General features: G+C 34.5%; 1 protein-coding gene across 5 annotated transcripts in view; it reads left to right on the forward strand.

Annotated features, from left to right (window-relative positions):
* Positions 1-13,702, forward strand: part of LOC122566163 (diuretic hormone receptor-like) — a 78,666-nt gene continuing 64,964 nt past the window's right edge. Inside the window, exons 1-2 of one of the 5 annotated variants that reach the window (XM_043723008.1) lie at positions 7-797; positions 5,874-5,980. Coding sequence is in view for 1 of the 5 variants with exons in the window: in XM_043723012.1 (XP_043578947.1) it covers positions 692-797 (106 nt within the window). In the remaining 4 variants the exon portion in view is untranslated. Of the gene's footprint in view, positions 798-5,873; positions 5,981-13,702 lie in introns of all 5 variants that reach the window. The other 4 variants (XM_043723010.1, XM_043723011.1, XM_043723012.1 and 1 more) reach the window with 4 other exon arrangements.

The following is a 13,702-nucleotide window of genomic DNA, read 5'->3' on the forward strand; positions in this document are numbered from 1 at the left end:
TCGTTGGAACCTTCTCTTGACAATTTAAAGTATGCATAACTAGTGTATGGAGCATCATTACCACCGTAATATCTGCAAGCCTTAAAATTTTCAGAAGGAAGAAAATCTCTTTCTTAATTTTCAAGCAACTGTGGATGTAAAATAATTTTGTGAAAAGAATTTGGCAACGCATAAAAGATTGCGTGGCATTTTAGAATCTGTTGCATAGTTTGATCACATTATAGAATAAAATGTCAAAATTTATTAGGGCGCCACTATCGACGCATCGGAAATTTTGAAAGTATACCAATCAAAATAGTAGGATTATTTCGCGGTATGTGTATCGTTCGAGGGAATTCAGTGTTTCTTGAACAATTTCACGGACGAACTGTGGTTCGGAATTTATGCATCAAATCCTCCAAGACAGTAAAAGTTCTAAATAAAGATTAAAGGTCGCAGTAGTTTCTGAAAATGTAACGCAGTCCGGTATTACTTGTGGATAACGTGTATTAGTGTATAGTGTACAGAGGAGGACGCGGGAGAAGCTGATTGGCAGATTACGTTTCATAAGCGACTGGAATAGTCGGTCAATCAAGATCGGCAATTTTCAAATTTTGCCGGTGGCTAGTAGTTTCAGTGGAAATTGCTTACCGGCACAGAAAGGGTCGAGACGATTTCGCAGAAAGTGTCGCGAAATTGCTTAATATCGTTAATGTTGATCGTCACGGAGATAGATCTTTCGAAGAACATTATCAAAGAACATCCAATTGTTGTTTTCAGAAGAAAATCACCAGAATTACGTATACTTCGTTTCAAAGGTATGATGTCAATTTCGTTTTATTATCTTTTTTGAGATTAATTTTTTTGGCAATTTTGTTCGTAATATGTGTGCATAATGCTATTGAATCACGCATATAAAATTCAACGATGGTTATGTTCTATAGTAATGATTGTCTTCAGATGTTTAAACGATTATATTTAACTTTATTACATTATTTTCCAAAACATGATGTGATTCGAATAGATTATTTTTAATGACTTTTTACCTTCCAAAATTAGTTTAAGGTTTCGTGTAACAAAAGTGACCTTTAGAACACGTCAACAAGTTGAAGGTTAAAACCTTGAATATTTGCGTAAGGAATGATGACACACAATGTTGAACTATATCATGTAACTGTATAAACAGTAGCCAATTTAAATGTAAAATCTGAACGATTTATGCTTGACTTGTAAAGTTCTATAAAATTGATCGTGCCTCGCTTAAACTTTCGCACTCATTTGAACGTTCTATCGTTACGTCTTTAAGATTCCAGCTCATTACCTTCTGAGAACGAGGTGAAACTCGTACCCCATAAATCGAAAGTCTTCGAGCAAAAAGTCCCCTGTAAATTGTCTTCCGTGCTTACCGTCGACGATCGTTAATTCAATTTTGCTGACTGTTTCCTTCGGCGGCGACGAATTCATGTGGAAAATGTCTTCTTGTAATTCGTTTCCTAGCGCCATCGTTTATTCTCTCGTACAAACAAGAACATTTATATTATACTTTCATCATTCGAATAATAACATTATTCCTCGCATTACGTAGTAATAATAATTATATCTATATATTATTTAGCTTCCACGAAGCATTAACCTATCAGTTACTTTTAAGACACGTATCTTTGGACCGAACAGGTTGTTTTCAATTATGTCATATTAAAGTTGTTTAATCATATAGCAACATTAAAGCCAGAAAATCAATAAAAGTGTATTTATCATATTTCTCTTTTGCGTTCTGCCTAAGACAGCGATCCAACGAAACGTCCTATCTGTAACGAACAATTATGAATCATCAACGTCTTGCGTCTCCGGAAACCTATTAAACTATTCCTGGATACCAAATGTCCGTCATCGCTGATATTTGGAACCGCGCACACCTGGAACAATAATTTCCTCTCGGAACCAGACTCATCATCGACAAACATTGTTTTTCCGATTGTGTATCGGCCTTGTGTACGATTGCCGCGTCGGCAGTTGCCCTTAATTCTAAAATAACACTCGCTACCGCTCTCGAGGCAGGAAGACGGGTCGGTCGGTCGATCTGTTTTTTTATCGCCAGCCTTAAAGTGGCTGCCTACTATCCCGTTTAAACCTTATTCTCCGTTGCTCGGCATTGACGTAGACGGTAAACCATTTCTAGGTCGTGCAAGCTCGGGCGCCTTTTCGCGCGTAATATCACTCGTCCTCTAGCTTGCTGCCACTCGTCGTTTATCTTGCGAAACTTTAACGACTCGTGGCCAACCGCCATACTCTTTCCTCCATTCTTCCCTTTTTACCTTTCTTTTTTTCCATTCCTTCCTTTTCACATTGCAGCCATAACGGAGACCGTGGCCTGTCGCGCCATAACGCGGGTTATACTACTAGAACTTGGACTTTCGTGCGACAGAATGGGCCGTTTAATGGCGAGGAGAATGATCTTTCCTGGATTAGAAAAGGATACGCGTTTGGTTAGTGGATTGTGGGTTTGGGGAATAGGTGGAACAGCTTCCTTTTCTAATTGTTAATGGATTTAGCGTGGTGGAGATTGTAGCGTTACTACGGTTGGTTTATTGTCTTACGTACGCTATACGCCGTGAGTATTAGGACAGCAAGGGCTGACAATATATTTCTTTTTGAAAATCTACACTCTCTTGCACACGATAATTTAGTTACATGTTATAGACTTCTATTTTATAATTTTATGATGTTGTAGGAAATCGGATAATTAGTTGATTTGTAATCTGTGTGAAAGATGGTTTCTTTACGCAATGTTAATGAGATCCATTGGAAGTAGTATCGTCGAAGCAGTTCCACATTCTTGGGAAGTAATTTCCTTCTTATTGAACTTCTACTTGGATTGCTCGTTATCCAGATGTAACTGAGAACTAATTTAGATGTACTCCGGAAACATAGTTCAATATAGTTCTATGTAGTTCAAACCCGACTCGGTTCAGTTATACCTAATCTAGATCTGATTTATCTTACACAGGTTCAAATGTAACCAGCCCGTCTCTATCTGATTCTTGATACGCGCCATTCGAAATTGAATTTATACGGTTATAGCTACGTTATAAACACCTAACATTATTGATCGGAGTTTAACTTTAACACCACAAATTACTTCTTCCTATATATGTATGTACGCTACGTTAGAAGAACATAATTCTGAGAAGTTAATTAATATTTAATGCGTATATCGTAGATCATTTTGCTTTATATATTCTATAATGCGTAAGGGAATAACTTCGTGATATTAATTAAAGTTCAACTTAAACAGAACAAATTATTTCGTTTTTCATAGATTACAATAGAAGGAGATGTCTTGAAAAATTATTTACATCTATTTGCAACTTTGTTCGCGTATTTTGAAGGATACAAGGAACGGTACTTTACAAAGGCAGAAAGAAAAGGTAAAACAGGTGTAGTTTCTTAAAAGAAAATAAGTTTTTTAAAGGTTCTTTTATTCTCTAGGTTGAAAGAAGAATGAATGGTACTTTCTGAACTTTTGAAAAAAAAATCCCAACTCCAGTCAATTTAATATGTCATTACCTTCAATTTTCATAAATATCAATAGCGTTCCAGACGTATCAACATAATTACGCTCCTGGCTTCAACCCCGCTTAAAGTTTCTCTACAAAGTTTCTCCCTTCTTCGATGTTTCTCGGTTCAAACGGTTCATAGTGGTAATGAAGTTACAAACTTCTTTGCAATGGACCTCGGTAGCTATCGATTGGGTAATTCTTCTTCTGAAGGAAACTTTTAAAGAAAACTGTTACCTTTCAGCAGTCACGTCTCTCTATCGAGGAGATCGACGCCCAAGAAGGAACAGATCCGTTCAAATTGATCAACTTATTTAAGAATGAGTGGCGTTAGCATCGAGTCAAGCTTGGATTCGCACATGTAGACTCGTACGAGTACAAAGTTGAAGTGAAATTGTTTAGATTCAAGTGACTGGAATAATCTGAACGAGACTTTGCAGTTGATCACACCACTCTACACGATGGTTCTTATCTATATCGGTTTATAATAAAAACGGATCCATGGCTGGTCGTAAATTTCAAGTCGATCGTTCGATTTACGGTTTCTTACGGGGTCGTTTCGCGTTGTCGAAGAACGTCGGGATATCGTTGAAACAATAAGGCCAGTGTGCTCTGCTAGGGAGGATAGAAATCTCGAGTTCCCCGATCTCGTTAAAGAAAATGATCCGTTTGTTGGATGTAAGACAATTTCAAAAGAAGTTTTCTTTCCAAGATAGTGGAATTTATCGTTTAAAATTGGTTGAAAATCCCAGTTGCCTTGTTTCCTATAGTATTTACTGTTTGCTGTTGATTTTTGTTTGCTATAAAGCCGATATCCAAATACAGAAGTCATGAGATCGATGGGATTGATTTTCGCTGTTGGTATGTGATTCCATCGTTTGCATAATTGATATACTTTCGATGCTTGTATCGTGGTTATGTAACGTTAAATTTACGTGTTATTTACGTAGATCGTATATTTTCTGATCGGTTTTTATAGAGAATCTACAATAGTAATTATTCTTCTTAGTAACAAATGGGTCTATAAAAATGGCACCTGTGCATATTTAGAAAAGAGCGTTGGAAATTTACGAAGGTTAATATCAGATAAAACTGAGTTTCAATCGTCCTTCCATTCTTTAAGCTTCGTGGGTTTCATAGAAAAGGGTAGATGGAAAAGAGAATTATGTCGAGATAAAGTTTAAATAGTATAAAGTTTAGAGATTATAGAAGTACGGTTTAAAGGATTTTGTTTCTTAATGTAATTTCAGTTCAAAAATAAAGAAAACGGTTTACATGTTTCACGAGATAATAGAAAAATTACAGAGGAAAATTCCAGTGAAACTTAGACAACTGTTTCTTTCAGAAAAGATAATAAATTAGTAATAAGATACATTCGTCTTACATCGTTCGAACACTTATAAATGGTAAACGTTAGGATTAATATTTCTGTTTTACGTGAAACGTTTCTAAATCGATGTTTCTACGATACATAAAATCTTGCCATTTTTAAACACTTATGAAACGAGTACGATAAGTGGTTTCCATCTACTTTTTAATCAGAAACCTTAGAACATACTAATGGCGCTTCTTGCACAGATATAAAAAGGAAGCAGGCAAAGCACAAAAGGAGTTGAAACTCGAGAGCAAAGCTGAACGACACCAACATCTATACGACACATTTTTACTATTTTTATTCCGTGATTTCGCCCAAGGAATTATGTCTACGTTTTATGCTATGTTCTTTATGGACTATATTAACAATACAATCAGCTTTAATTAACAGTCGCGCGTTAAAGCCTGTAACGGAACCCTTCTATATCGGTACAACAATCCAACGCGTAATAAAGCAATGGGGCAATAAAGCGTAGATCGATCTTTCGAGTTTGTCCAAATCACAATCTAGTAGAATACCGTAATTCACATACTAAATTACATCGATTAGCTTAATTACTCTCATTTCGTTCGGAGACCTACACGGGACTGGCGAATCGTAGATTAGTATTTGTGTTGTTTGACATTGATTTAGGACACTTCCATTGTGCTTATCAGATACTATCCGCACTATCAAATATCTGGAATAGCTCTGGCGCTTTCATTTTTACGTTATTTTTATTTAGCATTATTGTTTATTATTTTTATATTTGAAGATGCTGTATGACTAAAAATGGACAAATTTAAAGTAGTTAGAATTAGAAGATAATGGAAAGACGTAACTGATGAAGACTTTGTAGAAGTCAAGTATAGTTATATTACATTTATATATAGCTAATATTATAGTTACATGGTTATATAGTTGATATAACTATAGTTTTGGCTATGTTCCGATATTTTACGAAAATGTCCTTTTCTTGGCAGAAGAACGGAACCGCAGCATCCGTGAAACGTTTCTCTCCCGTTTCGATGGAAGTAGAGTCGTGACATGCGCGTTCATGTGTAAAAGCGGCATAAAATACGAATACCAGGTAAGATGTACTGAACTTTAACGGATTGTTTCTGATAGGGTGGAAACATTTTAAAGGGCAGCAATACGAAACGTATAATCGTTAACGGTGGAAGTAAAAGTTACGCGTGAGTTATCGAGCGTTTAAATATTCTACGCGTTTAGAAAACAGCGACGCGATAAATTTAAAAGCCGGAATTTTCCTTGAGAAAGTTTCCTTTTGCACTAAATTTTATGTTAATTGAGCTTTCGTGCATAATTGAACGGCATAATTAACGATCAGTAAAGGTTAAAAAATACAAAGAATGCATGTGATAATCGCAAGAAATGCGACGAAAGGGGGGAGAGAGGACATTCTATTTCTTCGCATGAATATTTACGACATCGATTATTACTATATGCAAAACTTCACGAGCATGTAAAGTAATGCTAATCGCAGTAAATGAGGTTTAAACAACAACATACGTACCGAAATGTTAATATCAGGTCGCGTAACTTGTGTAACAACGATAACAGCACGATACGAAAGTAGCAGCATGATCAGCCAACTAACGAGATCATTTGCAATCACTTGCAATCACATCGATTATTACTATATGCAAAATCTTCGTTTGAAGATTTTGATATTTTCGTTTACCTCGTACACTTTCATATACATTCGGCTATTCGGGTCGAATGGCCGATATTTTTGGACACCTTATCATATCTAAGTATTTATCCAATAGCACTTCGTGTTATGTGCGTAACAGTGAATTGTGTTTAACTTTGTCTGACGCATAATAGAATTGTCGCACTTACAGCCTTGGAGAAGAAAATAGCTTTGAGAAATCTTTTTTGATTATGTTTCTTGATAGAAATGGATTCAAATTTATTCAAACACAATACAATCGTGAGAATATAATGGAAAAACATTTTTATTGTAAGTTGTAATTTTTGTCAGATTTATTCTCAACCTTGTACTATAGATGCATGCAAATAATATTCATGTATGTGTCTGTTCGAGCGTAAAATAAAGCAGTGAATTTATTATTACAAGAGCATACAAAATTTGCTGTTTAATTATTCTAAGAACGCTACATTCTGTAAACTATTTTCTACGTAGAAACATTTCTCAAAATTATATACACATTTGGCTTTTGTCTTGTCCGTAGTTTCTACATTTCTTTCTGAGGTAGTACGTGTCCGATATTTATTACAGATCCATAAATCTGTCGGTAGAATGTAACTTACGAAGTATCTTTGTCCTAAATTCAAAAGCACTCGGGAGAATTACAAGAATAAACGATAGGATCAAAATTAAAGTTTAGCGAGAAGCTGAAGATTAAATTGGTAAATTAAAATTCATTTCTTGATTAAGACTCAGTTGCAACGATAAAACAAATTTTAATAGCTACCAGTTATTCTCGTAATTGAATAAAAATTATAACGCGAATAAGTAACTCTATATGAATTTAATTCGAAGCTTGGTGCGTGCAGCTATGTTAAATAGTTATTTCAAGTATGTACGCGTAGGCTGTTACGTTTCGCAAGCGCATTACCTTGGTCCGACACGCGTTCCTTTTGCGGAACGTAAACTCACTCGGCCATTCGGAGGAAGTATGTGCACTCAGAAGCTTCATTTTCGTTTGAAAAGCTCGCCGCGCGTTATTCTAGAAACTCTAATATCACTAGAACGATAATTAATTAATACGCTGGAGATCTCGATAAATTAGCACCAAGTATCGGAATTAAGCAAACCTTAGCCAACGTAATAAATGATACTCACTGCGTCCTCTAAAAATGATGAGACTAAACCGAGAATTTCAACCGAGTTGCTAATCACCCATTATAATGGTCGATCCTGCTGCAAACACATTAACACTTTGACTGCCACGTTGGTCATATATGACATCATTGGTCATTGGTCATTAGTCATTGATGACCGGAGTGCTTGAACTTCTTACAGTTGTAAAAATTGAATGAAAATTGACACTTACGGCATTTTGAATATAATATTTAATGATAAATAGAAGATACTTTGAAATAAAAAGTGCCCCATTGAGCGATCAAACATTTCTATTAGAACATCAATAAAAAAAAATGAGAACAAATCTTGCATCTAACGGTGCACTGTGTTTGCATCCATATCTTTGAGAGGTAATCTACGAATATTATTATGAACATAGCTTAGAAAATAATCGTAAATGATGCTTTATAATGCTATAATTGAAGTTAGAAGTGTAAATATACCTTACTATTATATGGAGAATGAGCAAATATTATTTACTAGTATCTTCTACACGTTTCAACGATATATTCTGGACGTTTTGCTTGCGACGAAATAACGAATGCGAATGGTTTGTTGAAATAAACGAAGCCTTGTTGTAATATGTCGCTATCAACTGTTAGCAAGGCGCCACGGTGGTCACCCGTGACCACCAATAAGATAAACGATCCATTGGGGAAGAATGTTGTCTTATATCATCAATTTATTATTATTTTTCCATTATATGCTTTGAATAATAAAAATACTTTCGTGGCGTCCTGAGCGAAATATGTGATTTTTTATGAATCAAAGTGTTAAAAGGTACATCGTTTCTGTTCCGAAGAAAAAGATCTAGAGTTTCTTCGTTAAAAATGAACGACACTGATATTATAGAATAAAAGACAGACGATGGACGCAACGAGTAGTTGGTGAACTATGCATTGAACATGCATAGAAAGGTTAATGTAAAACGGTTTGCTGGTTTGGTAAAACAAGTACAACGAAAGATAGAAGAGAAGAGGCAGAAGCGAAAAAACAAAGAGGAAAGGTGAGAGATGAGATGGATCAACGAATCTAATTACGTTGAAATTAGGGCTGTTCACCCTGGAAAGTAGGTTTGTTACGGGCGTGCCTATCGAATAGTATAATATTTAACCAGAAATTAATTAGTCGGTGTAACTCGATGATTAAGAGGATAGTTTTCGCTAGTTTGACTAAAATTTTCCAAGCTGCAGTGAAAATTGTGTATTTACACGACAAACGTATACCTGGATTTGGTTTTAGTATTGTTTCCTTAATTTTCTCGCTTCTATGGAAAGTAGCGAAGAGAACGTTCAAACCTATTTTGTCTTGAGTAAAGAAAACGTTACTTCCTCCGTGTTTACCTTCTTGGTCCTTTTAGATAATTATTCCATCCACTTTGGCGCGATTAAAACTCGTTAAAGGAATAGGCGGAGGATCGAGCGCGCTGAAAATACGCTGTTATCTGGTTGAAGCAACAATTTTCTTGATAGTAACAGGTAAACAAGATGCTCTTCGTTTAGTCCTTTCGGCACATGATCAATCCGATGCTGTTTCAATTGCACGTTCGAATAACGCGACGAGTCGAGACAGAAGAAAAGCAAAAGTAAATTTAATAAAATTAAAAGGAATTTCTCTGCTTTTCGGATACGGCATAAACACAGTTTTATTGCATTGAAAATTACTTTGAGTCGTGTCTTCTAATGGAAAAGCAAAAATTTTCGAAGTTTGATCCTTTGAATGTTCCTTCGTTTAAATTCTCCGTAACCATAAATATTTTCACAAATTTATCCAGCTGGAAACTAACTAGGAGACATTTCCTTGAGAGTCGGGACGTCCAATTATTTGACCAAGCTTTATAAATGTGCCTGGTAAACTTACCTTTGTTAAGGGCTACGATCCTATTAAAACAATGTAAAAATTAAATTCAAAAAGCTAGCCGTTAGTGCCCTAGTTTTGAACAAATCGACCATTTGTGGTATAACCATTCTAAGCTTTCGTTTCGAGTATTCTAAACATTCGTAATAAATTTGTATATTAGTTTATTTTGTAATCGATTATACTCGATACGTACTGATTTATTCTTAAAATTATTGTACACCGTTCATTTCGCGTTTATACGCATTTCGCTTTCGCACACGTCGCTGGCGTGTCACGTGCCTATACTTTTTCACAGGATTTTCATGTGGATCTTGTTTGAAGTTGGCCTTAAAAAAGGCTTTTGTGCAAACAGCAACCAAGGCTTGCTTTCTTCAGTGTTATCATCGATCTTTATACGTTTTATCTTAAACATTCATTGTTCGGCACGAAACCACTCTAAATATGGCATTAACATCGGCTGTCTTGTTCTTTCCATTCTACGATCTTATAGAAAGAGTAGAATAAACGGCCAGAAGTAGCTATGTAACGTGTTACGAGATACTTCTTTGCAAATTTTTATGACTAAAGACAAGTTTCCTTTAGTATAGGATTTAAAGATGTATGAGATTTCCAACGTACATGGTACTAGTCATATTCTATTGCCAGATATTTCCCTCTTTTTAGCTTTTTTTTTTTAAATGAAATAACATATATGCACACATACACACCTTACTATTCTATTATTTTAAGTAAAAACGCGAAAAATTTGTTTGTTTTATTTGTTAGAGAACATTTAGTAAAATGTTGAACCCAGATTTTTAAGCTATGCATAGAGGCAGCTTGTATTTTTCATTTGTATCAGCATCAACGTATTTTTTTTTTTTTTTCAATGGGCCTATAACAATTATAAAATACGTTAACAATTTCGATAGAAGATAATTTAAATACTAAACAAATAAATAACTCGGGTCGTTCCTTTGCCGTTTTACTACGCCACGAAAGAAGTAACATTTGCTAATTGTATCAATTGTACCGGTTCTCCTAGCTTCCCATTCAATTTAATTTATCGAAATTTTAATTAATTCCACAGAAACTAATACAAACTCGCTGTCTTTTAGTTTCTAACGATAAAAATATTCATAAGATAAAACATTGAGAGTTGTTATAATAATTATTGGAATAACGTAATAATTCGAAATATTTTACTATTTTGCTGACTGTTAAATCTTCTAAATAATTTCGACCCTTATAAAAAGATAATTGACAAAGGAAACATCTGTAAATATTTTGGTTATCGTGGAAATTGGCAACTGGTACACTTTCGTCGATGCTTTCGTTGTTCCTTTTAACGATTTAATATCGTCGACCCTTCGTAAATTAATGAATTCTCCTCGAGCTCTCCGCTCTCTTTTTCCATCGAATCTCGATATTTGCATTGACAATGAATATTGCATGGGGGAAAAATAAATGTGGAATTTATTAAATCCAGCATGATCATGTTTGCTGACGATATAATAATTAACGCGACAAAAGGATAAAGTTCGAAATAAAAGTAATAATAAATATATGTGCGTTATAGGCAAAAGCATGCATACATGCCATGAATATCTGGAAATGCTGATAAAAATAGCGAGAAATATGATTTCTCCATCAAAAAAAAAAAAAAAAAGTATAAAAATTCCACGTCGATAGACGACACGAAGTATATACATGCGTATCCGCTCGCTCGTTCATCGTAACGATCTTCCTGGCCACTGATAATATGGCAAAAAAAGTTTGCACATTAAAAACCAGCGTTACGTTAACAACATTCTACTCGCTATTTTTGTCAGCCTACCTGTTATAAAACATATCACAATAATTTTGTAATAATTTTTTCAAAACAAACAACACGACAAAAATGTATATAACAGTGTATTTTTTGGTTTTGTATATCTATACATTGATATACATACAAATTATTATTATTATTATTATTTATTTTAGTCCGTGCCTTTCGGCTTTGGACAAACTTTCGATTTACATTTCTTACACTTATTTTGCTCCTTATGTATCTACCTCCCCTCTTATCTACTTTATTGCATTGCACTCCCTTAGTTTATTCTTATCTCTCACAGCTAAAACTAATGACTAAAAACTATTGCAACTTATTACGACTACACATTATTGCCACTTTTGGTCTTTTGCCTCCTTGCTGTGTTACCTTCTTGTCTTTCCTCCTTGTCTTGTATTGCCCTTGCCCTTCCCTTCTCTATTATTGCTTTTAATTCCGTTAGTCCTTCTCCAGTCTCATCCAGTATTTTTTCTATGTCTTTTGGTCCTCCCGTTATTTCACATTCTTCTATTACATGTCTCGGGACTTCTTTCCTTTTACATAGTCTGCATCTTTTTTCTCCCTCTTCTTTCCAGTTTTCCCTCGCTTTGGTCTCGTTTCCACATCTGAATCTGGTTAGAATTTTCCTGCCCTTCCACTTCATCCTCCCTTCCAAGTACTTTGGTAACGTACAAATTATTTAATTCATCTGTAAACGGTGTTTTATTTAATGTAAGAAGAATACGTTTAAAGAACAGCGCGTTAGGAATAATTGATACAAGTATAGTTTTTTATTTAATTAAAATAATGTTTATCAATTGTAAATATCGATTGCAAGCTTAATCGGCAATATTGGTACACATTGATGCATAATCGGTGGTTTCAAATTTAACGTATATTTATTCGAATGCGTCTCATTCAATTTTATTAAAATATAATGTGACATACCGATATTTTCTAAACACCTACAACTTGTTTTTCAATTAAATCCCCACAAATCTATACATATAATTTACGAAACATTTTTACCCTTTCGAAATAAATAACGATTTTATCATTGAAACAATTTTAGAATGTTTAACAATTTAGTGGAATACGTAGAAACTTTTAAAGGGAAAACTTCTTGAAAGCTTATTTATCCATTAATATTTCTTATCTAAAGTTGTTGTACCGCTAATTTATATGTTCAACATTTTTAATGAGGATTGACGAGAATATAAAGAGATACATATTTTATGAAACTTAGTTTCTATTTGTCATTTTACGGTCTTATGACTTATTTAATCGAAAATTTTCACTACGATGAATCATTATACAAACATGGTAAGTAACAGATAAAATTTTCTTTCGCGGATTTCTAGATAAAAAGAAAATAACAATGCTAGAATATTTATATTCACTTTAAAGATTCAATTAGAAAAGTCGAGTTAGTTCGACCTAAATAAATTATTCCTTGGCCATTAGTCTACGATTATTATTTTATCTCTAAGGAAATTTTTAATTAAGAGAAACGATCCACTTGCGAGATTGAACCTAATAGAAACAAATTCACAAATCATCGTTGAATTCAAACAGATAACAGCTCAATTGCGTTTTTCTTTTATTTATTGTTTTCTATTTGAAAAACCTGGTTCAGTAAAAATCTGCGAATCGCCAGCAGATTCAAAAAGGCGTAGCAACCCAATCGCGTTTTTCCACAAGCTCGAATATAAGAAAAGAAATCTAATGGGAAAGTTATTCGCAATCGCTTTCTTTCTCACAACTGATCTTATACATTTGTCGTAATCCTCGTGTTGCTTATCGTTTCCTATCGACGCGCCCTCCAAGGCATCAACCGAGTGACTTTTTGCTGGACCATAGCGACAGATTACCGTGTCAGGATATCTCGAAAGAGAAAAAAGAAAACGAGACTGAAGCGATAAAAAAGTGCTCGCGACTTTTTCGCTCTCTGAAAAAAGAAATCGATGCTCGAATTGCTCTGTAAATTTTTCTATCATGCTAAGCGTTGCATTTTCTTCACGTTGATTAGAACGAAGGTGCTTTATTAAAAATAAGAATACGTCGATTGCATCCCTGTCGCGAAGCACAACCGAGAAATTATCGCTTGAAAAATTTTCGTTTAAATGCCAGTTCTTTGACTGTAGAGTACACTTTGCCGCAGCTTTGAACGAGAATGAGATTCTCAAAGATCAATGTAGCAATTGAAGAGAAAATGATCTGTAATTTTTATTTCATTTAGCCTTCTTAATTTGGAATTCACAAAGAGTATACTTAATTCTTTTCAATGATAAAATTAGAAAACGATC

This window comes from Bombus pyrosoma, linkage group LG3, assembly GCF_014825855.1.
Source record: "Bombus pyrosoma isolate SC7728 linkage group LG3, ASM1482585v1, whole genome shotgun sequence".
NCBI lineage: Eukaryota > Metazoa > Arthropoda > Insecta > Hymenoptera > Apidae > Bombus > Bombus pyrosoma.